The 27,762-nt window shown below is 46.3% G+C and overlaps 1 protein-coding gene across 2 annotated transcripts; it reads left to right on the forward strand.

Moving 5' to 3' along the window:
* RBP2 (retinol binding protein 2) lies at positions 1 to 27,762 on the forward strand. Of its 2 annotated transcripts, none has more exons than XM_070045397.1 (6): positions 1 to 21; positions 355 to 426; positions 5,831 to 5,953; positions 20,840 to 21,018; positions 25,771 to 25,872; positions 27,420 to 27,762. In XM_070045397.1, the coding sequence occupies exons 3-6, from the start codon at positions 5,881 to 5,883 to the stop codon at positions 27,468 to 27,470; spliced, it is 405 nt and encodes a 134-aa protein (XP_069901498.1). In that variant the 5' UTR covers positions 1 to 21; positions 355 to 426; positions 5,831 to 5,880; the 3' UTR covers positions 27,471 to 27,762. The 2 variants fall into 2 exon arrangements, with proteins under 2 accessions (XP_069901498.1, XP_030729225.1); XM_030873365.3 differs by lacking the exon at positions 1 to 21 and adding an exon at positions 83 to 221.

Genomic DNA, 27,762 nt, shown 5'->3' on the forward strand with positions numbered 1-27,762 from the left:
TATGGCCTTTATTATGTTGAGGTAGGTTCCCTCTATGCCTACTTTCTGGAGGATTATTTTCATAAACAGGTCTTGAATCTTGTTGAAAGCTTTTTCTGCATCTATTGAGAGGATCATATGGTTTTTCTCCTTCAATTTGTTAATATGGTGTATCACATTGATTGATTTGCATATATTGAAGAATCCTTGCATTCCTGGAATAAACCCCACTTGATCATGGTGTATGATCCTTTTAATGTGCTGTTGGATTCTGTTTGCTAGTATTTTGTTGAGGATTTTTGTATCTATGTTTATCAGTGATATTGACGTGTAGTTTTCTTTCTTTGTGACATCTTTGTCTGGTTTTTGTATCAGGGTGATGGTGGCCTCATAGAATGAGTTTGGGAGTATTCCTCCATCTGCTATATTTTGGAAGAGTTTGAGAAGGTAAGTGTTAGCTCTTCTCTAAATGTTTAATAGAATTCTCCTGTGAAGCCATCTGGTCCTGGGCTTTTGTTTTTTGGAAGATTTTTAATCACAGTGCCAACTTCAGTGCTTGTGATTTGTCTGTTTATATTTTCTATTTCTTCCTGGTTCAGTCTCGGAAGCTTGTGCTTTTCTAAGAATTTGTCCATTTCTTCCGTGTTGTCCAATTTATTGGCATTATAGTTGCTTGTAGTAATCTCTCCTGATCCTTTGTATTTCTGCAGTGTCAGTTGTTACTTCTCCTTTTTCATTTCTAATTCTACTGATTTGAGTCTTCTCCCTTTTTTTCTTGATAAGTCTGGCTAATGGTTTATCAATTTTGGTCATCTCCTCAAAGAACCAGCTTTTAGTTTTATTGATCTTTGCTATTGTTTTCTTCATTTCTTTTTCATTTATTTCTGAACTGATCTTTATGATTTCTTTCCTTCTGCTAACTTTGGGATTTTTGTTGTTGTTGTTGTTCTTCTTTCTCTAATTGCTTTAGGTGTAAGTTTAGGTTATTTATTTGAGATCTTTCTCATTTATTGAGGTAGGATTGTATTGCTATACACTTCCTGCTTAGAACTGCTTTTGCTGCATCCCATAGGTTTTGGGTGGTCGTGTGTTCATCGTCATTTGTTTCTAGGTGTTTTTTGATTTCCTCAGTGATCTCTTGGTTATTCAGTAGTGTATTGTTTAGCCTCCGTGTGTTTGTATTCTTTACAGATTTTTTCCTGTAATTGATATCTAGTCTCATAGCATTGTGGTCGGAAAAGATACTTGATATGATTTCAATTTTCTTAAATTTACCAAGGCTTGATTTGTGACCCAAGATATGATCTATCCTGGAGAATGTTCTATGAGCACTTGAGAAGAAAGTGTATTTTGTTATTTTTGGATGCAATGTCCTATAAATATCAATTAAGTTCATCTTGTTTAATGTATCATTTAAAGCTTTTATTTCCTTATTTATTTTCATTTTGGATGATCTGTCCATTGGTGAAAGTGGGGTGTTAAAATCCACTACTATGATTGTGTTACTGTCAATTTCCCCTATTATGGCTGTTAGCATTTGCCTTATGTATTGAGGTGCTCCTATGTTGGGTGCATAAATATTTACAATTGTTATATCTTCTCCTTGGATCGATCCCTTGATCATTATATAGTGTCCTTCTTTGTCTCTTGTAATAGTCTTTATTTTAAAGTCTATTTTGTCTGATATGCGAATTGCCACTCCAGCTTTCTTTTGATTTCCATTTGCATGGAATATCTTTTTCCATCCCCTCACTTTCAGTCTGTATGTGTCCCTAAGTCTGAAGTGGGTCTCTTGTAGACAGCATATATACAGGTCTTGTTTTTGTATCCATTCAGCCAGTCTGTGTCTTTTGGTGGGAGCATTTTGTCCATTTACATTTAAGGTAATTATTGATATGTATGTTCCTATTCCCATTTACTTAATTGTTTGGGGTTTGTTATTGTAGGTCTTTTCCTTCTCTTGTGTTTCCTGCTTAGAGAAGTTCCTTTAGTATTTGTTGTAAAGCTGGTGGTGCTGAATTCTCTTAGCTTTTGCTTGTCTGTAAAGGTTTTAATTTCTCTATTGAATCTGAATGAGATCCTTGCTGCGTAGAGTAATCTTGGTTGTAGGTTTTTCCCTTTCATCACTTTAAATATGTCCTGCCACTCCCTTCTGGCTTGCAGAGTTTCTGCTGAAAGATCAACTGTTAACCTTTTGGGGATTCCCTTATATGTTATTTGTTGTTTTTCCCTTGCTGCTTTTAATATTTTTTCTTTGTATTTAAATTTCGATAGTTTGATTAATATGTGTCTTGGTGTGTTTCTCCTTGTATTTATCCTGTATGGGACTCTCTGTGCTTCCTGGACTTGATTGACTATTTCCTTTCCCATGTTAAGGAAGTTTTCAACTATAATCTCCTTAAGTATTTCTCAGTCCCTTTTTTTTTCTCTTCTTCTTCTGGAACCCCTATAATTCGAATGTTGGTACATTTAATGTTGTCCCAGAGGTCTCTGAAACTGTCCTCAATTCTTTGCATTCTTTGTTCTTTATTCTGCTTTGTGGTAGTTATTTCCATTATTTTATCTTCCAGGTCACTTATCTGTTCTTCTGCCTCTTTTATTCTGCTATTGATTCCTTCTAGAGAATTTTTAATTTCATTTATTGTGTTGTTCATCATTTAACCTCTATTTCTTATAAACATCTAGTCAATCAACAATTATATCCTCCTTAGCACATGTTTACTTCATGTCAGTCAGCTAACTTCTCATGTGGGCATAATGAGGGATTTTAACTTTGGTTGAAACTAAATATTTTTACATAAACAATCATGAATGAATACATGAATAAGAACAATTTTATTCATTTTTATTAAGTAAACTTTACATACAATAAAAAGGAAGAGATATCAATTGTAGAGTTTGGGTTTGGGCAATTTTCTTACAACAACCATCTCAACTGTAGCACATTTTCATCTTACCTCCACAAGAAATATTCCTTTTGCCCTTTCCTATTTCACCTTCTCGTCCCATACCCGTCAAGCCATGGCTTATTTTATTATCATTACAGATGAGATTTGGTTTTTTCTAGACTTTCATATAAATGGAAACATGCAGTATGTGATTTTTTCTGTCAAGTTTCTGCCCCTCAGCATAATGTCTGAGATTCATCCATGTTATATATATCAGGAGATTGTTCCTTTTACTGTTGGGCAGTATTCCATTGTGTGAATACACCACAATTTATTTTTTTATTAACTTGTTGATGGATGTTTTGGTTATTTCCAGTTTGGGGCTATAATATGTGAAACTATTTTAGTTTTTAAAACCCTCATATTTTAATGAAGTTGGCTGAGTTAATAACTCTTATTCAAAAGTGTTTCCCCTTATGCCTCTAAGATATTGTTCCATCATTGCCTTCCATCAGAGTTGTTGAGACGTCTGATACCATTTTAACTATTGTATTGTTTCTCTATAGGTAATATATATGGTTGTTTTTGTTTTCTCTGTAAGATTTTAGAATTTTATTTGTATCTTGAGGCTCTAAATTTCCACCAGTGTGTTCTGTGGTATATATATCCTGGGTAATTTCCTTAGCTTTCTCTTCCAATTTACTAATTCTCTCCTCAGCTGTGTTTAATCAGCTGTTTAACTCCTTTATTACCTTTTTACTTTTAATGACTGTATTTTTAAATTTCTACTACTCTCTGGTTATTTTTAATCTATCTTTTAAAAAAATCATTTTATCCTTTTTTATATTTTTAAGTGCTTTTAAATTTCTTTAATTTTAACATACTTATTTTATACTTTATATCTGACAATTTTTATTATCTGAAGCTCTTGGAAGTCTAATTGGACTATATGTTTCTGCTGGTGCTCACTTTTTGGTGGATTATTTTCATGTGTGTTTTGCAATTTTGGATTATGTGCCCCCATTTGGCATGGCTTTATCACAGAGAATTCTGGTTGGTCTGGGTTGAAGGTGTGTCCCTCCAGACAGCTTTTACATTTACTTCTTTCCAGCAGCCTATAAGTATTGTAAGCTCAAGACTGCATTTATTTTAATATATTGACTACAAGGCAGCATAAATTCAAACCCCAAACCAGAGTCAGAACAGCAAAGTACCTTTTTTTTTAACTCATGTAGAACCCAGGCCAAATAAACTTTCTTGTTGTCTCTAGGTAGATATTGATTATTTCACACTCTCACTGAGGGACTAATCCATCAAGTATTTTGGCTTTATGCAAGCATCTCAGTTTCAACTTCCTGCCTTACACAGGGTAAATGACTCCCACCCCCACCCCCATGCCCATTAAAACCTAAGTCCCTGGCTTTTTGTAACTGGCAAACACATTCTTGTCCCTGGTCTCCTCCCCTACGTGGCCAGCTTATTGTTACTTTCTTGCAAGGGAGGCCTACAGGGAACTCAGGTAGGAATCGGAATCTGAGCCTGGAGGGGAATACCTAGCTCCCAGGAGGCTGAGTGCTCAGCCTACAGCAGATTCTGGCTGGACCTCAAAGGATGAAACCCAAGGCTCCCTATCTGTCCACTTTTGATGCCTTTACTCATTGCATTTGTAGTGAAGTTGTCCTTTACTCCCCTCTTCCCTTCATCCTACATTGGTCTTTTGAAAACAGCTGGGCTAATTTTTACTGTGTGTCTTTCTGACTCCAGTATATTTACTGAAAAATAAATGTGTCGTTTTATACCTCTCAAACCACACACAGCAGAATCATTTGCTTAGATTTCATAGCACAAGGATACATACATTAGAACTTCAAAGTGTCAAGATTAAAACTGGGGACTCATGGTTTATCCATCTCAGCTCACACCTCCGTTCTTCAGAGTGTAGGAGCCCCTGCTCAAGCCCCAACTCTCAGAACCATGTGTCAGAGCAGTAAGCCAACCCATTTTCTGACCCACTGGGATAGCCAGTATGAAGAACAGTCCTGAACCAAGAGTCCTTGACCAAATGCCAGCCATGCGATTCACCTTAGTCAGGTGATCTTCAGCTTTTTCCTGGGGTCTAAAGCAGAGTCCCACTACCCTGCTGCCCTCCATCTGGCCTCCCTCTGGGTCCTGCTTGCTTTTAGTAGATTCATGCTCTGAGAAAATGCTTTTCTTGAGTAACCCCACTGCGTAGATGCTCTCAGGGTACCTTGCTGGGAAGCAAGTGAGAATCAGGTTCTCAAGTCAAACCTCAACCCAAGCTGCCCTTTCCAAGCTGAACTTAGCGCACTGTCTTAACAAAGCTCTTTTCCTTAGAAATAACTTTGGAGCCAGACAGGCCTGAGTTTGAATCCCAGTTCGGCCACTGACCAGTAGTTATTAGGCATGTGATTTAACCTCCTTGAGCCTTTGTCATCTGTAAAATGGAGATGGTTAAACATAGCTCAGGGCTCTTGTAAGAAAACAAGATGAAGGGTGTCTCCTGCCCAGCGCAAAGTAGAGTAGAGGCCCACAGGCGTGAGTTCCCATCTTCGTGACCTTACCAGCCAGGCCAGAAGTTCTGGCTACACAGCTGAGAGACTCCAGGTTTGAAGCCTGGGATCTGATGGCCTGTTGTGCATGTTGGGTGGGTACTGGGTGTTTGCTGCACAGAGTATTCTGCATGGGGCGAGGGGCTCTGTGGGAGCCCAGCCAGCCAAAAATGAGCTATTCCAGGCCTTGTGTACGTTGGAGGTCACAAGGACACCCACGCCTGGCCACGTCAGGTTTTGAGCATGGGTTGCTCATGGTCCTGCTGAATTTTGCAAAGGAAAGGAAAGTTCCTTTGGGCTGTGCTTTTGACCTTTGAGCGTGTTATCTTCAAAGCCATAAACCTGGTCCACTGGATTATAAAAGTAGCTCATTCTAACACGTTCGCCCTGCAGCCTGCTCCTTGCTGTCCTGCACACACCCACAGTAACCAAAGGCCACCACCATGACAAGGGACCAGAATGGAACCTGGGAGTTGGAGAGTAATGACAACTTTGAAGGCTTAATGAAGGCTCTGGGTAAGGAGGTTGCCAGAGGTGGGAAAGGGGGAGGAGGTGGGAAAGGGAGAGGGAGGGCACTGTGGAGCTCCCCAGACCTGTGTGCAAGCCTCACTCCTCACTCTTTACCAGCTGTGTAATATCAGGCAAGTCACACTCATTCTCTGAGGCTCAGATTCCTCATCGGCAAGTTGGGAGCAATAATAAATGAGGTTATGTCTAGAATGTCCTTGGCGTACAGAAAAGATTCACTGAATGAGGGAGGCACACACACGCATATGTGAGGAAAGCCAGACTTGAGAGGAAAATGCAGTAGCTCCCCTGCCTTGTGATTGCCATCTCTTAGGTAACAAGTTGGATCTGATATGATGCACACATGACCCCTGCATTGCTCTTTCATTAGTCTTATAGTGGAGAAGCACAAAAAAGAGTAGATAACAAATCTCTCAGCCTAGAGAAAATCAGGCTAGGAAAGGCTTTCATCATATACATCAAACAACTCACTGCTCACCTGACTTCTGAACTAGGCTCCAAGCCAGGGGCTCCATCACCATGTATCCCGAGTTGACTCTCCTGTGGGATCTCTTGTGGGGCTGGCAGAAAACACACAAAACCAGAGCAAGTGGACCCACAGAGGGGAGCTCACTTTTGGAGGCAGATATTATAGGCCAGGCCCCGGCAAGGAGCACCGGCTGCCTGTCCTTATTTCTGCAATGACCTCCTGATCACCTTTTCTAGCTTTAGATCTCTCCGCATAGGGAGTTCCCAGCTGGGACTTCTCTACGTGAAGCATGAGAAAAAATGGCTGCGGGTGCGATCTGAGGCCCAATAATTTGGATGTGATGATGGGAAGTCTCATCAAGAATGGGAATTGTGGGTTTTTCTGTGCAATTCACTTCTAGCTTGATGACACTTCCACCGTGTCAACAAACAAGGAGAGCTCATGTGACATGTGTTGCAATTTACAGAGGTTGGAAATTTCTTCATGTACTTTAGACATGCTTACAGCACTGGATAGCTTTTTTTCCCCTCCTGGCTACAGAATGTTACCAATATACTTGGGAGAGGGGGGAGGAGACAAAAATCCCCGTATCAGAACCCTAACCCTGTCGCCCCTGCTTTTAGCACCCTGAGTGAGACTAGAAATGGAATCCTGCTTCCATACGTGAGTAAATGGGCTGGAAATGAGCTCAGAACTAGAATTCTGAACAAGATCATACAGAGGAGGAAACAAAACCAGTGGGCCAGCTGAGGCTTTCTCTCTGACGTTGACCAATATTTTAACCTTTCCGCACCGGTCTCCTCATCCACCAGATAGAGAAATAACACCAGCCTTCTTTCTCCAGATGATGTTGGTGGTTGTTTTGAATGATTGAAAGTACTTTATCAAGAGCTATTTGGTGGTTTCAAGCTTTCAGCAGTGAGCTGAACAAGCCCAACTCAGGGAATATAATAAGAAAGCAATTTTGTGTCCTTTGTTGCTTATTCTTAAATTATATAAAGTCCTATGGTGACTTTAGGTACAAAAGCGAGTCTCAGTTTAGTTTTCAGCTGTACAGGGTGGGCCCCTGGAGCCCCTCTTTCTAGTCTTAAGGTGAGAGGCAAGCACTCCTGTCACCATCCCCTATTCCTTCTGGGGGATGCCGGGATGCAGGGCACCCTGTCAGCTCTGTGCAAAAAAATCCTCTTCCTAAAAGCAGCCTTCCTCTGGACTCTTTCACACCCACTTACACCCTCCTTGTGCAGGAGGGGTGCGTGGATCGTGACTGTGATGTTTGGATGTCTCTGTCCAGGAGGTTTTGGAGGGAGTGGCCTTTCCAGTTCTCCTTGGTATCGGACACCTCTTATCTCAGAGCTACAGTCATGACTTCCAATTCAACAACTTAACTACATTGATTTCACTCTAATGAGCAAACGGGCTGACCCCTTTGTACGAGTCTCTGCAGTGGAGAGGGGTGGGCTCCCACTTTCCTGATGGAGATTAACACCATAGGGGGTGGTACTAGCTAAACCCAGAATGTGGATGTGCTTGGTGCCTCGGTTTACCCAGCTGCTGATGGCCTACAGTATCCCAGGAGCTTGCCCCAGCTTGAACCTATGAGGCTCTGTGCAGAAACGACTCAGCCAGAGTCACCTTCCCACCGTGGAGATGGGACACCTGACCCCTCTCACCTGCACATGGGGACACAAGTGGGGCAGACAGGCACTGGGACACAAATGGGGCAGACAGGCACTGGAGACAGGTCTCAAGGGCTCAGCCAGAAGCAGCCGGGTGGGGCTGCCTCCCACAATTGAATCTGCTGAAAGCAACCCAGCAGGAACTTCCCTGGTGGCCCAGTGGTTCAGACTCCATGCTTTCAATACAGGGTACGTGGGAACTATGCCATGTGGTGTGGCCAAAAAAACCCAAAATGCAACCCAGCAGATCTGTACAATTTCCTCCACATCCACCCCACAAGACAGGGGTTGCTTTCCCAGCACTGACAATTCAGTGAAGCTTGTCTTCTTGCCCTTTTGAGCGCGAAGCCCTTCGCATTTGGGAAAAGCATATGTGGAGACCCTCCCAAATCCCCAGATATGGAAATACCACTAAGTATAACTCCATTCCCTGCCAAAGAGCTGTCTCTTTCTTAGATGTTAATCCCTAGCACCAGGGAGTTGGCTTTCTCTGTGGGCCTGGCGGCTGGTTCCCTAGGAAGGAGATACTCCTGTCGAGAGGTGGGTCTGGGGACAAACTGTCTTTGTTCCCAGTTGGTGACTCACTCCACCCCCCGCCTCCCCACATGACCTGGCTGCCAGCCTCAGCAATGACACATCAGGGCAACCTTTGGGTTTGCCCCAAATTTTCAAAGTCATTCGCTGTTCAGAGAATGGGTGACAAGGGTCGATTGTACCTCCTCTCCTGCCTTCTTAGATCTCGTGTTTCCTGAGGCCCTAGACTCTTTCCTGACAGTGAGGAGAGCAGCTGGTGGACTCCTCTACCCTCAGGAAGCTGTCATGCCCTGAGGTCCTCCTTCAGCTTGGATCAGGGAGTCAGGGAGTGGAGGATTGGTCTTCAATCTAAAGGGCAGACCTCTCAAAGTGAGGGCCCCATGCTGTGAAAGAACACTCGGGGAGAGTCTATTCACTCTGCCCCGGAGTGAGACCAGCACTGCACGTACCTGGGGAATCATTCAGCTTCTTTTCCAAAGCTTTAGACGACGCCCGTGGAAGCCAGGGACGGTGCCATTTGCAGCAGGCCCGGGCCCAGCCTCTGTTCTCGAGGAGCTCAAACTGGTGCAGAGAGTCAAGCTATAGCTGTGTACAAATTGCATTCCTGTTCTCTATTATAGTGTGATAAATCACCCCCAAAACGTGGCGGCTTGATTTTATTATACAGTGATTTTATCATTGTCTCTCATAGTTATGGGAACTGACCAGGTTCACATAGGGGGTTCTTGCTAGGAGGCTCTCATTCCACTGCGGTAGGACAGTGGCTGGGGCCAGAGCCATCTCAAAGGCTTCTGGCTCCTGTGTCTGACAGTTGGTGCTGGCCAGCCGCTGAGACCTCATCTACACGTGGTGACCCATGTGGCCTGCGTTTCCTCATAGCACTCTGGCTGTGTCTAAAGAGACAGGAGGCAGCAGCTGAATGACCGTTTATAACCCAGACTCAGAAGTCACACAGCATCACTTCTGCCATATTCTATTGGTTGAAGCAGTCATGAGCCCACCCACATTCAAGGGGAAGGTACATAGACCCTGCCTCTCAAAATGTCAAAATCCTATTGTAAGAACAGCCTGTAGGATGAGAGGTGGTGGTATTGCAGCCATTAAAGAAAGTATAGTCTGCCACAAATGGGACAGTGGGTGATTCTCTCCCTTGGGCCTGAAAGGGCTATGGTGACAATAGAACAATGGTGACCGGAAGTGTGTGCGCTGAATGGTGATGGACTTGTGGTGGTGATCACTCTGCAGTCTATACAGATGTTGAATTATGATGCTGTACACCTGAAATGTACGTAATTTTTTAAAACAGTGTGTGTGGCAGTGAGGGTGGAGGGAGCTACAATAGATGGATCATTGACGGTCTCCTGAGGACTTCTGGGTGGGGTTTTGAAGGAAGGAGAGGAGTGCTCTACACAAGGATAGAGTCAGGTCTGGACCTGTGAGCATGTGCCAAGGTCAGGCTGATGAGGATGTGGGCGGCCAAAGGAAGCAGAAGCCATATTACCAGGGAGTGAAGGGCAAGGGCGGCCGCAGGGGTAAGAAGAGTCAGAAAGTTACCAGGGCTGGATCTTGAAGCGGTGTGACACCATGTGTGACCATCACCCAAGGACATCAGGTAAGGAGAGGGTCCTGGGAAGAACTGTGTACAGAGGAGAGAAGGGCCATGAGCACACTGACAGCCAGGGCGTGAATAGATCAGCAGAGACAGTCAGAGAACTGAAGGAGGAAGTGGTTGCAGTCGTCCTGGGAAGATGCGAGAGCAGTGACAAGGAGGGTGTCCAAGGGGTTGTCCATAGCAGGAAACTGACTAGATTTGGTAACTAAGTGGAGAAGAAGCAGGGGGTGAGCCTAAGAAATAAAACCCATCATGTAACTTTGATCAGGAAGACAGGAATGTATAATGGAAGGCATCTGTTCCAAAAGTACTCAGGGACTTCCCTGGTGGTCCAGTGGTTAAGAATCCGCCTGCCAATGCAGGGGACACGGGTTTGAGCCCTGGTCCGGGAAGATCCCACATGCCGAGGGGCAACTAAGCCCGTGCGCCACAACTACTGAGCCCGTGCGCCACAACTACTGAAGCCCGCGTGCCTAGAGTCCGCGCTCTGCAACAGGAGAAGCCACCGCAATGAGAAGCCCGCGCACCGCAATGAAGAGTAGCCCCTGCTCGCCTCAACTAGAGAAAGCCCACGCGCAGCAATGAAGACCCAGCACAGTCAAAAATAAATAATAAATAAATAAATAAACATAAAAATACTCAGTTAACATTAAACTTAGACATATTTTAGGAAATCTTTGTTCAATAATTTGTAACCATTAGGAAAAATCCAGTTCTCTTAATTCACGAAGGTGGGAATCATCTTCTATGAAGAGCATCTTTTCATTGAAATCAACATGTACAGATTTAAAAGAGCAGTGGCGGGGCTTCCCTGGTGGCGCAGTGGTTGAGAATCTGCCTGCTAATGCAGGGAACACGGGTTCGAGCCCTGGTCTAGGAGGATCCCACATGCCTTGGAGCAACTAGGCCCGTGAACCACAACTACTGAGCCTGCACGTCTGGAGCCTGTGCTCCACAACAAGAGAGGCCACGATAGCGAGAGGCCCGCACACCACGATGAAGAGTGGCCCCCGCTTGCCACAACTAGAGAAAGCCCTCGCACAGAAACGAAGACCCAACACAACCAAAAAAATAAATAAATAAACAAATGTGAGGTTTAAAAAAAAAAAAGAATTTAAAATTAATCAATACAATCATAAATAGCATGTAGGTCAAATAATAAAAAGAAAAAAAAATGAAGAGCAGTGGCTACTGCAAAAAGTCCTAGTGGGTCTCTGGAAAATTCTACCAGGAAAGCGGTAACCTTAGAGGCTTAAGTCAAGCAGCTGCCACCTGAGTGGTCTTCGCTGGGAAATCTTTCCTAATTACCCACGACGTTCAAAAGCCTGTCCTGACTGTAAGGGGCCAAAGTGTAACATCAGAGGTGAGCGCATGCACAAAACATTCTCAGGCCATGATAAGATCGTGCTAGCGTGAGCTTTCTCTACATTGTGTCGTTTAATTAATTCAGTTTCAACAAATGCCTTGAGCCCCTATGACATGCCAGGAAGAGCTCTAGGCATTGGTGAAGCGGTGGTAAATGAGGCCACACGTTCCCTGCCCTTGCGGAGTGGGCACGCTAGTGGGAGAGAGACAGGGTAATACTTTAAGACTCTCTGGGTAGTGGTAAGTGCTTTAAAGAAAATAAAAAGGAATTCTTGGGTGGAGAGTGATGGGTGGTCAGGGAAGGTTGTCTGAGGAGGTGACATTGGAGCCAAGGCTTGAATGCTGCGAAGTGCTGTTCCGGGCACAGGGCACAGCAAAGGCTGGTGTGTTGGGCGTGTGGTGAGCCCAGGGGTAGGTCAGGCCTTATGATGGGCAGACTTAATCCATCTTATTCATATTCTTTAAGGTTCGCTATGACTACAGCGTGAAGAATGAATCACAGGAGGGCAAGACTAGAAACACGGAGGCCCATTAAGGAAGCTTCTGTGTTGTTCAGGCAAGAAAGGATGATGGTTGGTTTAGGGTGGTGCCCAGGGCTGGAGAAGAGAGGACAGATTCAGTGTATATTTTGATGGTAAAGCTGACAGGGCTTGCAGATAAAAATGAAGCGAGAGGAAATGGAAGAAACGAAGACGGCCCCCAGGCTTAGGCCTGAATAGCTGGGATGGCTGTGACCCTATCAGCTGACATGGGGAAGACATGGCAGGGAGTGAGTTTGGACAGGGGTGCCAGACAGGCGGGAATGCGTTAAGAATTCTGATTTACATCTTTTGATTACAGATGCCCATTACCCATCCAAGTGGAGTATTAAAATTGGCATGTTGATATAAGATCTAGAGCTTAGGGTAGAGCCAGGGATAGAGCCAAAGGAATGCTTGTCGTTTTAAGGAGTGAGGAATCTGAAGGTCAGGGAAGTGAAGGAACTTCCCTGGGATCACTTGTGGCTGGAAACTGGTGTTGCTCAGAGAGGAGCCTGGTCTGCCTGCTTCTAACCCCCAAGCACTTGCCATAGCTCGGTTCCAGGTGCAGGTGCTAAGCGTGGGGTTAGGGGAGGGGGAGCTTCGTGCTGAGCAAAGTTCATCAGGATGGGGGCCTCCGAAGCAGGCAGGCAGGACCCTCAGATACATTGCAAGAGGGTCACTCGGAGTCCCTGGGTGAAAATGAATGAATGAATACATGAATGAATGAATGAATGTCTGATGAGCCAACGAGGAGTTAATTTCACGGCATTTGGATTCCTGCCAGTGCTCACAAGTCAATAAAGTTAGACACTTGCCAAAGAATTTGCTTGTGTGGCCTCTAGTTGGACTTTCAAACAGGGACAGTGCTGTAGGTGGGAAAAGCCCAGGTGAAGATAAGTTTGGTCCCTTCCTATGGGTCTCCCCTGGCGTGTAGTGGCAGCTTCTCCTCCTCAACCCCCATCCCAATGGTGCAGACTAGATTATGTGGGGGGGGGGGGAGGTGAAAAGTACAAGGGGAGCAGGGAGGCACCCCAGGGTCTCCAGCCTGCCTCCGCTGGCTAGGGAAGGGTTTGAATGCATTTGGAGGTGTCCCTGAGGGTAAGAGAGAAGGAGGCAGGAAGGGGCAAGGACGGTTCCTCTCTCCATGGATTATCTGGAGGAGGAAACGACATGGAAAGACGGAGAAGATTGCTCTTCCACTCTGCTTCCCACAATGCCCGAGTGCTGAGGGTTTGTGAATTAAGGAGTTCAGGTTCGAAGCCCGTGGAAGCTGCACTTCGAATGGGTTCCAGGTTCCATAGGATGAAAATGGGTGTGTTTCTGCTCTTTAATTGACAAATCGCGTCTACCCTTTTAGGCTACAACTTTAGCTTTTTCCACAAGCATATTACAAAGCATTTTAATGTTGAGTAGCATACTCATATTTCAACTTTATGGCCTGCATTGTTCAAAATGCAGTTATGAAAAGTGTGCTTTAATAAAGTCACTTCAGTGTTCTCGTTTTTTCTTCTGCAGCAGCTATAAGCCGCATATATTATTCAGAAAGAGCTTGCCTTTGTACGTTTTCCTCTGAGATAGAAATTCATTTCACCTGGCTATAAATCAGGCTCGGAGATACCTTTAATCCAGAAAAGCAGATGAAACATATTTGATAACCCTGGTGTTCAAACACCATACCAGGAGAATAATTTTCCCTGCAAAGTACAAAGAGTAAGTGTTTTTGTAGTCTGTGTGTGTATGCCTGTGTATTCTACAGCTGCAGTTAAACGTTTCCTTTTGATTAGAAATATCACAAATCCACCAACAGAATGTTTGGCTTCCTTCCCTGGGGTGGAGCAGAGGTGACATGATTAACTAGCCTGCGCCCACGGTGAAGGGTAGCCAAGAGGCCAAGCCATTTTTCAACCCAGAGAAGAAGCAATGTTTGATTCAATTTGCATAGAGCCCCTAGCAAGATTCCCCGGCTCTGGTCCGAAAGACTGACTGGGGGTGGTGTTTCCAGGACAAACCTCTTCTCTTGGCAGTAGACATTTTTAGCTGCGATCTACCTCTCTGGGCAACCAGGGACAAGCAGTAATTTCCATTTGGGGAGACTTAAACACAATGTGTTTTAGCGGTGGACGATAAACAGAATGTGTTTGTAGGCAAATTGCCAGGAGTGCTGTCCTAGCTGGGCAACTCTGAACCAGCCACTTCAATTCTCTGGGCTTTGATTTCCACATCTGTGGAGTGAAAATAGACTTGCTCTCTGAAGACCACTTAAATTTAGACTTCTAAGTTTCTCTGTAATTCCCAATTCTTCCTTAGTACAGTTGACCCTTGAACAACAGTGGGGGCGGAGGCAGCAGCGGTGTGTTAGGGGAGAGCCCTGCTCTCCGTGCAGTCAAAACTCTGCGTGTAGCTTATGGTTGGCCCTCCGTATATATGTGGTTCCTCCGTATCCGTGGTTCTGCATCCATGGATTTAACCAACCGCAGATGGTGTAGTTCTGTAATTACTATTGAAAACAATCCTCATGTAAGTGGACCCGTGCAGTTCAAACCCGTGTCTTTCAAGGGTCAAATGCAGTTTTGCCTGGTGCCCTCCCCTCCGTTTCATCTGGTCAACTCATGGCCTGTGGTTTTCTTTCCTCAACTCCTAACTGTGTCTCCAGCATGGTTTAGCACAGCCTAAACTTCTCCTTACTCAACACAGAGGGCTAGAGGAGGAACTAAAGTCATTTCTACCCTTTGGTCAACCTATAGAATGAGGAAACCAGTCCATGCAAAAAAAGGTTTGGCCAGGCTGGATTAAACGCCCATGTGACAGGCCAGGGCTATGTGACGAGGGAGGGGGTAGATCAGCCCATTCTGTTTCTTCAGAGTCCAGGACACTTGGGCTGCATGGAGTGGCAGATGGCTATGGAGATGCATAAACATGACCTGAATATTTCACTCTGGACTGAATGCCGATCTGACCACTGTTTGACCAGAGGGCGAAAGGCCAAGGAGTGGAGGCCAATGTGCATCAAATACCCCCCAGCTCCTCGGCACTGTGTAAAGCATTTTTGCCATTATTTTAACTGAATCCTTACATAAATAACCCTATGAGATAAGCTTTCTTTTCCCCATTTTACAGTGAGAAACAGGCTCAGAAAGGGAAAGTGACTTCTCTGAGGTCACAAAGCTGGGAGATCAGAGACAGGATTTATGCCTGGATCTGACCCTCACTCTTTTATGCAAGAAGTTCTAAACTTCGGCATGCACAGAATCGCTTGGAAGGCTTGTAAAAACAAGAGGGGCCCAACCCCTGTAGGTCTAGGGTGGATCTCAGAATTTACATTTCTAAGAGGGTCCCACGTGCTGTGGCTGCTGCCAGCCCAGGGGCCTCACTTTGAGAACCACCGTCCTACACCGCGGTGCCCACGTTAACCAAACCATAAGTATCTCTTGAGCTCCTACTGTGTGTGCAGCCCTGGGCCTAGTTCTATGGGGACACGGGAGCAAAGAGACAACATCATCCTCGAACTCACAGAGCTGAGACTTGGAGAAAAAAATAATAAACCCCATGAAAGAGAGGAAAATGCCAGGTAGTACCTCCTGCGGGTTAAACCCTGGGCCTGGAAAGCAGGTGAGGAAGGAGGTAAGAAAGAACAGACCATGCTAGAGCAGACAAGGCTGGGGCTGGGAGGAGAGGGGCAGGGATTCAGGGACCAGGTGTGCAGGGAGCATCTGGAAAAATGCAGGGGGCTCCGAGGAAGCCGGCTTATGGGATCAGGGGGTTGATTATTATGGTGTCAGCAGCTACCGCTTATGGGGCCATTACCACAAGCCACCAGCCACTGGGCAGATCTCTTCACAGACACCATCAGATTTCATCCTCAAAACAACCTGATGCAATTAGTAATAACTCTACTTATAACTACTGGCTCTCTGCTGCTTCCAGATCTGGATTCTAGTGTCCAGCGATGGAGCTGAAGTTAGATGTCACCTGGCTCTTTAGGCTGTGTTTCTGGGGCAGAAGGAGAGGAACACGAATTGGAGTGTAACACGTTAGCCTCTGCCTAGCACAAGGACGTGTTTATACCGACTAGAATGCAGAGAACATTCTTTTGCGGCTTCTAGCAGCTTTAAGGAAGGATTCATTGTGAAGTCAGATATAGTTGACCACTTGGTCCTGTCTAATCTTCTCCTCTCCAAACAGGCCAGCAGTTGCCTTAAAGGGAGAAAAATTAAACAAGGGGTATTACCATAATTTCAGGGACCAGATGACAGAGATAAATGCCTCAGAAAGGGGTTTGTCAAACTTTCCTGTCTTATGTTCTGTGGAACCCTGGCCAGCTGGAGATGCCACCACGGAGGGTTCTACAGTCACCTAAGACTGGGAAAGGCTGCATCTTCTGTCCTGCTCTTGGAATTACAAAGCATTTTTCCCAGATTAAAATCTCTGTGAAATTCTTCAGTAAAGAAAGAGGTCAGCCTGTCTTGGTTTTAATTGCTCATTTCTCAAACTTAGCTGATCATGAGCTCCCCTTTAAAGCAAATTTTTGACCACCAGTCTTTTATAGGCTGAGTCCATGGCAAGTACAGTGGGGCACCCTGGGCTCTGTGAATGCTGGCCTAGATGCCTAGGAGGGTTCACAGCAGCAGAGAGAGCATTTATCTACCCCCATGCCCTGGGGCCTGCAGGCTGTGTGGCTTTGACCTGCCCCGATACAATCTTTTTTTTTTTTTTGCAGTATGCGGGCCTCTCACTGTTGTGGCCTCTGCCGCTGCGGAGCACAGGCTCCGGACGCGCAGGCTCAGCGCCCATGGCTCACAGGCCCAGCCGCTCCGTGGCATGTGGGATCTTCCCGGACCGGGGCACGAACCCACGTCCCCTGCATCGGCAGGCGGACTCTCAACCACTGCGCCACCAGGGAAGCCCCCGGTACAATTTCATATGCCACAAAGCTGAAGCTATCAGAAAATGTCCAGCGTTGGAACGTGGTTGCTCCAGCTTGAATTCTTGTAGAACCCTAAGCCTAGAAAACAATTGCTGTCTAGTGGGGGCAGTGTACATGAGCCCTGGAGAACATAAGCTGCCCCAAACAGAGAGGGCTCATCCAGCTGCATCCAGAAGCCCCTGTGGCTCCAGGGGAAACGTAGAGTCAGAAGTTACTGGTATCTTGGGCAGCCACTGGAAGTGCATAAACTGGGGTGGTCTGACATGATGGGACGGGTCAGCCCAGAGCTTGTGGAGCACGGTGCTGGCCCTGGAGCCAGGCCATCCTGGGTTCAATTACCACTTCTACTGCTTCCTCACTATATAATCGAGGGCAAATGACACAGCCTCTCTGAGCCAGGCTCTTCACTGGTAAAATGGAGAATAATATAGTACTTATCTCGTGGGTTTCTTGGGAGAATGAAGTGAGAGAATCTTCCCAAGGGAGGTTCCACTATGGGACAGCATTCCTGGTTGGTTAAAAGGCATGTCTTAACTATCACCCCAAATACTACCAAAGGTCCACACAGCATGGCCCCCAGAGTCACCTTACCTAAAACTTAGCTCCTAAGTTCCCCCATAAAATTCTTTACCTCTCTGCTTCTACCTTGGTTACCTAAACTGAGAACCTCTATTTTCACCTCCCAGCTTGATCTTCCACACATCCTTCCAATAATCAAACCCTTGTGATTGCTTTCCACCTGTGTAATCTTAGACAAGTCACTTAACCTCTCTGGGCCTCCGCGTCATCACCTATACCATGAGGGATTTTGGCGAGCAAAAGGACCTCAGTCCTTGTCTTCTTTGAGGAAAGAATTCAACAAACAGACCACGATTGTAAAGTGGGCACAGAGTTTATTAGAAGCACAGTACGTGTGGGAGAGCACACAAGCAGTTTACTTAGGGCAGAAGCAAGTTACACACTCGAAGGAGAAGAGTGGGGCGTCCTTGGGAGTGAGGGGCACGCAGTAGGGGCAGCTTAGGTCGTTAACATGGGGTTAATCTTCCGGGGCTTAGATGAGGGTGACTCCCCTTTTCCTCCCCTATGATTGTGTCATCGGCAGTTCCTCATTTGGACTTCCACCAGGCACCATTCTGAAACCTTCCCGTGAGCACCTAAGCGAAACCCACAGGGGTGGGGATGGGGTCACAACGGCAATGCTAATGATATTATAATGATATTACAATACGGCCAGGGTTACTAGAGGGCGACTTGAGACCCCCCCCCCCTGCATGTGTGGGGCTGAGAAGTCCTCTCTGAAGGCAAGAATGAGGAGGCTGCCAGTGGGCTCCTTTGCCTTTCATCCAGTCATCAGCCACCTGAGTGTTTTTATTGCACAGGCTCCACGGTTTTCATGGGCAGAGTTTCTTGCTCAGATGCTACAAAGTTTCCATTTTGGATGCCATTCCTCCATGTGTCCTGGCCTCGTTAATTGCAAAACAAGGAGGTGGCTTTGCCTTCTCCCTAATACTTGTGCATGAAGAGGCTGTGCTTGGGCCCAGCCTTGAGTTTTCCTACCTCAAGAGGAGTAGGTGCTTAAACAGTAGCTTTCAAATCTCTTAAACCATTGAAGTCTTTCTCCAAACAGCCCCCTGAGAGGAAATCCAAGGTTTAAAACCACCCAGAGATTCAGGGTCTGAGATGAGGCCCAGAGATCTGTAGTTTTTACATCTTCCCAGGTGATTCTGATGGGCAGCCATCGGTGAATTCTTAGACCGGGCAAGTTCTCAACCGATAGTAGTGAACAAGAGTTGAACAAAGCACTGGCGTGCGTACACCAGCTCAGGCCAACTTGAACCTATTTCTCTTTTCAACTTAGGATACAGGTATATAATCCTTTTACCTTCTGGGTTGCCTGTTATTACTTGAAATTATTCCCTGATTTTATACAATTTAGAGTCCAAAAGACCAGCCAAGGTCCTTCCTGGATTCTGCTGTGGTCCAAGCATCCAGCTTGGACCTCTTCTTCTTGGTCCTTTAGGAGAAGGAAGATGATAATGACCAAAGAGGGATTCAGAAGAAATGTGTCAGAAGGGAAATGGGGAAAGAGGGTGAGGGAAGTGATGCTTGGCTACCAGGGAAGGACAGCAGAAGGGGTGGGGATGCGACCATCGGAGATGTTCATTCTCTGAATTGAAAGCGGCTCCACGAACTGTTGGTAACCGCTGGTCTCACTCATACGCACACTAGTATTTATCCCCCACCAGATAGCACACAGTGTGAAGTTTAATCACCTACTACCATAGAGATGAGGCTGGAAATCTCAGAGAAACAGCCCTCAGTGAATCTGAACTGTTCTTACTTTTGAAGTCGTTATTACCTTGGGTTATGAGCGAATCAATCTCAGTGTTTTTTGAAATCTTCCAGGTAAACTTTCTTAAAAAAAAAAATTAAAGATTTATATTGGCATCCGAAGATATCTGGAGAATTCACAGGCATAAAGGAGGTCAAAGGTCAAATATCATTTGGCTAGAGACAAAAGGCTTAATGATGTTTGTAGCAAGGGTAGAAATGCAGCAGTTCCAGTATTATCCTGTTTCTACATCATTTCTATAGGACAGTGACATTTTGGCTTGGGTGACATTTTATGCACAATCAGAGGTTAACAGGAGGTGGGCTCAGCACTTAGCTTAGGAAATGAAACACTCTATTGAAGGCATGTTCCCTTTTACTTACAAATGGTCTCTCAGAAACGAATAAGATTTTCTTTAAAATATCAAGGCAAAAAAACAGATGTAAATGGAGTAGATGCAGCAAAACCTTGACAGTTGTTCAATCTGCATGATGGGTGTACCGGGTTCCTTGTACTCTCCCCTCTACTTTGGTTTGTTTGAAATCTTTCATAATAAAAATATAAACAATGATTCATCTTTTCCTTAAAAACAACAAAAGAAATGTCTGAGCAAGTGTTTATTTTTTTTTTATTTTTTATTTTTTTTGCAGTACGCGGGCCTCTCACTGTTGTGGCCTCTCCCGTTGTGGAGCACAGGCTCCGCACGCGCAGGCTCAGCAGCCATGGCTCACAGACCCAGCCGCTCCGCGGCATGTGGGATCCTCCCCGACCGGGGCACGAACCCGGGTCCCCTGCATCGTTAGGCGGACTCTCAACCACTGCACCACCAGGGAAGCCCCTGAGCAAGTGTTTATTAAGTGTCTGAAATATGCCTAAGCTGCGCTGGGGCCATGACTGAGGCAGAACCTTCCCCAGATCTGCTGTAAAAATGGAAGTTTGTAGGTATTCTTCCCTTCAGTGGGCATGAACAAAAGATCCATCTTTACCCAGGATCTAGACTGGTTATTTTTAAACACTCTTTTTCCTTTTAAACCATGAAGTCTTCTGTTCAGCAAACTCTTAGGAGGAAACCAATATGTCAAATAGATAGAAGGGAGCTGCTGTGAGGGCAGGGGCATGTGCGTGTGTATATGTAGGCGTGTGCGTGTATATATGTGTATGTGCGCATGGGCGTGCACACACACACACTGGGGAGTTGCAGCTCAGGGGTGCTACCTCCCCTCCCACCAGGGCTCCCGAGGAGATGCCCAGGGACCCTGGGTTTCCCGACCGTTGACTGAGATGCCCAAACTGGCCGTGTGCAAGACAGCTCTCGTTTCCCACTTGAGCAAAGAATGTGGCCGGCCTGAGATCTGCCTCTCTGGTCCCGTTTGGCCTTGTTAAAGAAATGAACGCGTCTGGCTGAGCACATCATAACCTCCACCACTCCCTTTGCCCACAGATATTGATTTCGCCACCCGCAAGATCGCCATCCATCTGGCTCAGACGAAGATCATTGAGCAAGACGGTGATAACTTCAAGACGAAAACCAACAGCACGTTCCGAAACTACAACTTGGATTTCACAGTCGGGGTGGAGTTTGATGAGTACACGAAGGGCCTGGACAACCGGAATGTTAAGGTACTGACCAGAGTGGAGTTTTCCTCCGCACGGTCTTGGCGCAGGGGCTGGCTGTTTAGCTGCACAATGAAAAAATGACAGAAACGACCTGGGAGGCGTCAGGAGAGGGGGACCAGAATGGACTTAATGATGCTGGCAATAGGCAAGTATTGAAAGCTTAGTGGGAAGAAGCAGGCTGGCTTCTGCGTGTAGCTTATAAGCCAAGGAGGGATTAAAGGATGCTGACCTCTCCAGGAGCCAGGGTAGGAGGCCAACTCACACGCTGACATGGGCCTGGCAGGCAAAGCAAAGAGGCCAGGTGGGCTCGTAGGGAAGGACGTTGACGGTGCCAGCAGGATAGCATAGCTTCATCCTGGGAGCAGCTCCTCAGCAGCAGACAATCATTGCCATGGAGGACTGAGGCCTCATGTTGCTAGAATTTTTTTTTCTTTTCAGGAGCTGTTGAACATTCGTAGGTTCTTATATGAAATATCTCAATTTTAGATGATTCCAACTGATTTCATTTTTTTTTTTTTAGAAAAATGCAATGCAAATCACACCAAAACATCAGTAGACTAGATGAAGTCAGGCTTTCTCCAATCCTAGAAACCCAGATAAATCTCTGGCAAGCTTATGGCTTCAGTCTCAGCCTCACCTTAACTCTCAGGACATAATCGAGGAAATCCTACATGCATCAGAAGGCACACTTCTAGCCGCTTGAAGCTTTTGGATGTAGGGAGGCCCCTAAAATGAGCAGAGACCTCTGAGTGCAGAGTGGGGAGTTATCTCCAAGCCCGAGAACTGGAGTCTGCAGAATAGGCAGGCCCTCATCCAAGGGGCTCTTTGTGAATAAGGCAGAGGTTGGTAGCAGCGGGGAGAAGTAGGGCAGTGGTGGGAAAGGCGGGGCCATCGGCAGGTCCCCTCTCCTCCTGCATCACCTGGTGGTATCACAGCCCAGTGACTGATTGTTGCACGGTCCACATTCACGCTCAGTGTGAACATCTTTGGTTTTCCAAATCCAATTACACCTGGGCAGTCCCAACAACAGAAATGGGGGAAAATCCAATCTCAGCCGCATTTAAGGATTCCCGCACCCAAATCTTAGCATCTATACGAGAATGCCGGGGACTGCACGGTCCAGTGCAAGCCCATGTGGTTTATACAGAAGTGGGCAGCTTGAGCCCTTGTGGCACCCACTCCTTCTGTGCCAACGCAGCCACCAAGACCTCTGCCCTGGCTCCCAAGCTGAGGAGGGCCGGGCTGAGATTCCTGTGCCCAGGTATCCGTGCTCTCAAGCCTGCAGAGGGCCACCCTCTCAGAGCACCACAACGAAGCAGGGCCCTCCACCCTGCCCTTCCCCTTTCCCCATGAGCCCCACTCCCCCCAGAGCCCCACTCTTCTCTGGTGCTTCCAGGAGTTCCTTCCAAGTCGAAGTCTCAACTCTTCCCCCAAAGCTCTGGCTGCTCTCCCGGAGTGGGGAGGAAAAGCTGTCATCATTCTTTGGGGATGATTCTAAAGCCAAAAGAGCAGGACACATTTTATTTCTCAATCAAGTTGTCCTGCCACATTGATCATCTCAGCCAATGAGTCAGGGTTGAATGACGTTTGGGCTCCTTGAAAAGAAAAGTGGGAAATGGAAAGGCCTTTGGAAATGCTTCCATCAAACCAGTCTTGGCAGGAGACGCGAAGCTCCCGAGCTCCGGAACGGCCCCTTGTAGAATCCCGCCCCGAGCAGTTGCTGGATCGGCAAGCTTTTCTGAGCTGTGTGGCTGCGAGGCCAATTCATCAGACACCAGAAATGATAGGAAAATTTGTCTCAGAATTTTTGCAACCCTCTGCTGTTCTAACCTAATCAGTTCCAAATGATCCATTTTCCCCTTGCTTCTCAGTTTGGGGCGTGGGCTATTGAAAAGCAGGCCTGTCCTCTCTGACTCATTTTTTATCACCTTTAATGGTGGAGAACTCACTCTTACTGAAATAAGTCATGTCCTTTAGGCCCTTCCTGACCCTTAAAGGGTTCCATCTGTTAACACCTAGGCTTCTGCCTCTCCCTTCCATGCTCTGTCCTCTCTGAGTGCCATCCTCTCTCCAGGATCGGCTCTTAGCCCTGCAGAGAGAGATAATCCCCTTTCTCACTTCTGGTGTCTGCTTTGCCTGCAGCAAAAAGCCAGGGCTAATAAACACACACACACACACACACCCATGGGAATCACAACACAGAGCAGGTGCCCTTGGCACTACCTTCTTCCTGTGACTTGACTGCAACCCTTTAGCTGGAGAGGCACGGCAGGGAGTGGGTGAGTCTATCTCTCTGATTAATTTCTGTTGCCCACCCTTGGTGGCACACCCAAGTGCGCAAAAATCTTGCGTCTGTGTGCACGTGTGCACTTGCGTGTGCGTGTAGTGCTCCTCTACTCTTGTTCTCCAGGACTCCACTTCTTAACTCCTTGGTCACCCTCACGAGCCCCTCTGAAAGAGGGCAGACAGATAGATATTCATTCAATCAACATGCATTAGGTGTCCTTGATGTGTAAGACCATATGGGCTGGGGGATTGGAAGACACAGACCTTGCCCAAATAGAAGATGTGAGTCCTTTCTCGTCTACGTGGGAGGGATCTCTGGAATATTCCAGACAACATCTCGCTTCCAGAAGAGGAAAGAGAACAACCTATGAATTAAGCTTCTCTAAGACATTCGAAACTGTGAGGCTTAAGATGGTCCTAAAGGAGGAGGAGACATGTTTTCTTTAGAAAACATGTAGAATTTTACTTTTAAATTAATTTGGGGAATATTAATACATATGCATGCTTTAAAAAAAATTAAACACTAAAAAGTGAAACTTCCTTCCTATCCTGGCCCCCAGCTCCTTAGTTCCCTCCCCAAGGGACAATCACTATTAAGGGTTTTTTTTGCCTCCTTGGAGAGAACGTGTACAAACATATGCATGCATCCCCACTGCTCCATTCTTTTATGCACATGGCCCTCCTCCTTGCTTTTCTAACTTAAACTATACACTATGGAGACTGCTCTTCTCTGTAAGTGCAGAACTGCCTTCTCCTTTCAAGGGCTACAGAGCGGGGAGGAACCACACCGTATTTAACCAGTCGCCACTGATGCAATTTATAAGGTTTCCAGGCCTTTGCTGTAACAAACAACGCTGTGATGGGCTGAAGAGTAAAATAAGGAGGAATAAAATTGTACCTAAAATATATAATATGGTCAAGGTCAAATATTGCTTTAGAAACAGGTAGACTTAACAATCTGTAGAAAACAGATATCTACCAAAAAACAGACCTGAAGTGAATTAAAAAAAACCAAAAACACAGGTTCGTTTATCACCAACTGGGTTTGCAAGATAGGGAGGAAAATAAACGCCTGGTCCCTAGCATAATATTGTTCATAGAGCTGTAATATGGTTTGCACATACTTGGAAGAAAACCAACTCACATCAGGATCATCCCCGAGAAAGGGCAGCACCAAGACACCACCACTGCCCGGATGGGAATGATACCGTCAACCTCACATGCAAGCCTAATGTGGGCACAGAGGTGGGTGGCCTTGAAGGACCACTTAGGGATAGTACACATCGTCCCTTGGCAGGTACTAAAACAGGTAAAGTGGGAGGAACAGGAGGAAGAGGAACTGGGGCAGGGTGTGAAATTTGTAAATATGTAAATTTAGTAAGAGGGGTTAGAGCCTCTTGTGGTTCAGCCTCTTGTGGCTTCTCCAACCTGCTGGTCAACTCAGCCTGGTTGTCCAGCACAAGCTCTGCATCTCTGCTGCCTTCCCTGTGCTAATTGATCAGCATTGCTGCCTGGAGGAAACCCAGGACCAGGAGAAGGTCCATCTCCCGGTTCTGGCTTTGGAGCCATATGTGCAGCCCCCTGCTAACTAGGTAGCTTCCCTGCCTTTATTATTGCCCTACGGTGGGCAGTCCTCACAATGTGTTTCCCGTAGGGAAAATTCTCAGAAGTAAAATTTCTAGGTCAGAGTATACACAATGTTATACTTTGAAAGGTAATGTAAAATTGCCCTGCAAAAAGATTCATACTGATTTATATATGCACCAGCCCTGTGTGAGGGTCCATGCTTCTCTGTACCCCCTCCAACCCAGCGTGTTATTAGACTCTTTGATCTTTGACCACAGGATGAATTGTATCTGAAAAACAAACAGACTTAACTTGCATTTCTCTTGTTATAAGTGAGGTTGAATATATTTTCTTATGTTTAAAAGCCATCTGCTAGGGTGTTTTGTTTTGTTTTGTTTATCCTTGTAAGCTGTTGGTTTGGTGTCCTGTGTTGAAATTCCTATTAGGTTAATGATCTTTTCCTTATTGATGTACAGGTGTCCTTTGTATGTAAGGAAATCAGGTCTTTGTCTGATATGTGTTACAATTATTTTTCCCAGTTTGTTATTCACCTATTGACTTTGAGGTATCTTTCCCTTCCAGAAATTTTACATTGTGACATAGTTCAATTCATCATCTTTTCCCCCACCGATTTGGAATGCTGTCTTTACCATATGGTAAAATGGAAGAGTAGAAGTCTTTCAAAGAGAACAGAACCGGCCAAGATAAGTCGGTCTGGCTAGAATGAAGGGCGTATGTGGAAATGAGGCTGGTGGGATGCTGGCGTGGCTGTGGCCGAGAGCTCTGCTCTGGGGACGGAGCAGAAGCCCAGGAGTGGCTGCAGGAAATGCAACTGCAGGTTTACATGTGTTCAGTCCCCATCAAGACCATACATTTGATTTGCCTGGAAACCTCTCATTACAGACTCTGATCACCTGGGAAGGTGATGTCCTCGTGTGCGTGCAGAAGGGGGAAAAGAAGAACCGAGGCTGGAAGCAGTGGGTCGAGGGGGACAAGCTGCACCTGGTAAGTCCCCAGCTCCCCTCCACTCTGCTTATGCCAACCGCCGGTTCACCCAGCCAGGCGCTTTGACGAGAAAAAATGGCCTTGCCCTCCTCCCCTAAGCTCCAGCCAAATGCCTGTGGTCAAATGCGTGAGCCATTCCCATCTGGCTCAGGGGACTCCAGGAGGAAAGCTATAGGGCTGTTTCTGTGAACGGCTGAAATTAAAAGGAAAGTTCAAGATGCTGAGTTAGGAAGCCGAGATCCAAGGAGCAGTACAGGGAACCTGTCAAAGGTCAGCCGGGGAGAAATGCGAGGCACAGAGTTAAGATGCCCTGGAGGAGGGTGAGACCCGGCCTCCTCAGTGATGTGAGCCTAGGAAGGAGAGGGGTTGCGGTGGGCTCGGGATGCATGGGAGCGGGTTGCACTGGGAACTGCCTGTAGACCGCAGGCACTGGCCTCACATCCTAAGCTCTGTCCACCTGATCCCCAAATATTTTAGTTTAATTTGACACCGGAACAGAGCAGTTAGAATAAATTATTTCTGATTTCCTTGTATAAATTATATCCGTCTACATAGCTTAATTTTTCACTCTTCAGTCTTTAAGGCAAGTGATTTGTCCAACATTCAATAGTGAAAGATCTTTCACTCCTCATGCATTCAGTCACTCGCTTGTTAAATGAATGGCTCATTTAATGGATGGCTCTTTATTCATTCACCTGTGGAGTCAAGCAGGTACCTGGCTCTAGTGTCAGTATTCATGTCACAGGGTGCCCTTCAGAGCCAGCCTTGCCTCACCTGAGCTCTTTATTTCAGAGACAATGTCAACTGGTGATAAATGGGAAGCAGTCACTGTTTTCCATCGACAGTTTTCCCTACCTGCTCCGGTTTGGAAGGTGGATTTTTTTAATTGTAGTACAAACCCCAGCTGTCCCTGTGGCTAAGCCAGGGGATTCATCATCAACTGCAATGATTTTTGTGGTCGTTCCCACACTCGTGTTTTTCCTCTCCTCCCTCAAAGGGTCACGAGGGGCAGATAAGGCCTGGGGGCTCCCTCTGCCCAGATGAAAGGCAGCATCTTGTCTGCCCAGGCAGGCCTGGGGGAGCCCTTCCGCAGCCCATGCCCTGTCATTGCCTGTGCTGCCACCAACCAACGTTCTCATCACCAGAGGCTAGAAAATCCACAGGGTGCAGGGACAGCTCACCAGGCCCTCGCCTTCCAAATGCTCCCCACTAGATCCTGCCCTTCTTTGTGGCTTTGCTGCCTTTTATAAATTAAGCGATGTTGCTTTAATCACGAGAGTAGGAGAAATCCTGCTCAAGAGGATAATTTCTCTGCATTTTTCATTTTTATACTTGTTCAAGCTCAATTCAAGTGTCAAAATCAAATTACTGCTACCTGCAGGGCACGCCAGCTGATTGGGTCTCTGAGAGGCTCTTTGCGCAGAATGACTGAGTGTCCTCTTCATTCCGGCTCCTCCCCCACCCCAACTCACAGGCACCCAGAGGGCTGGGGGTGCGCGGAAGGAAGGCCTGGCTTGTTAGTCACTCACCTGCTTCTGATGTTGCAGGAGCTGACGTGCGACGACCAGGTGTGCCATCAAGTGTTCAAGAAGAAGTGATGGCCGTGAGAAGTGGACCCCTTGTCCCCAGCTTCCCCAGAGCCTCTCGAGGAGCCCCATGTCTCCGGATGACCCCTCCCAAGTCTCGCCTTTGCTCACCACAGCCTCAAATGACCCTCAAAAGCACGCGCTCCATGCTCCCCATGAAGAGCTCTCTGCTGGCTTTGGGGAGCAGCCGCAGGAACCCCCTACTCCCGATAGAGCCCATGGAGGCACCTGGATGGGTTTTAAACAGAACGAGTATGTGACAGACATAGTCAGCCTTCCTTGAAAACTGGCATTAAACGAGAAA

Source organism: Globicephala melas, chromosome 4 (assembly GCF_963455315.2).
Source record: "Globicephala melas chromosome 4, mGloMel1.2, whole genome shotgun sequence".
Classification (NCBI taxonomy): Eukaryota; Metazoa; Chordata; class Mammalia; order Artiodactyla; family Delphinidae; genus Globicephala; species Globicephala melas.

What these genes read in the sequence shown, in the direction of transcription:
- RBP2 (XM_070045397.1), top strand. Translation starts at nt 5,881, where the DNA reads ATGACAAGGGACCAGAATGGAACCTGGGAGTTGGAGAGTAATGACAAC. An exon ending in TGGACAACCGGAATGTTAAG is followed by an intron (nt 21,019 to 25,770) that starts GTACTGACCAGA and finishes CTCTCATTACAG; the next exon opens with ACTCTGATCACCTGGGAAGG. An exon ending in AGGGGGACAAGCTGCACCTG is followed by an intron (nt 25,873 to 27,419) that starts GTAAGTCCCCAG and finishes CTGATGTTGCAG; the next exon opens with GAGCTGACGTGCGACGACCA.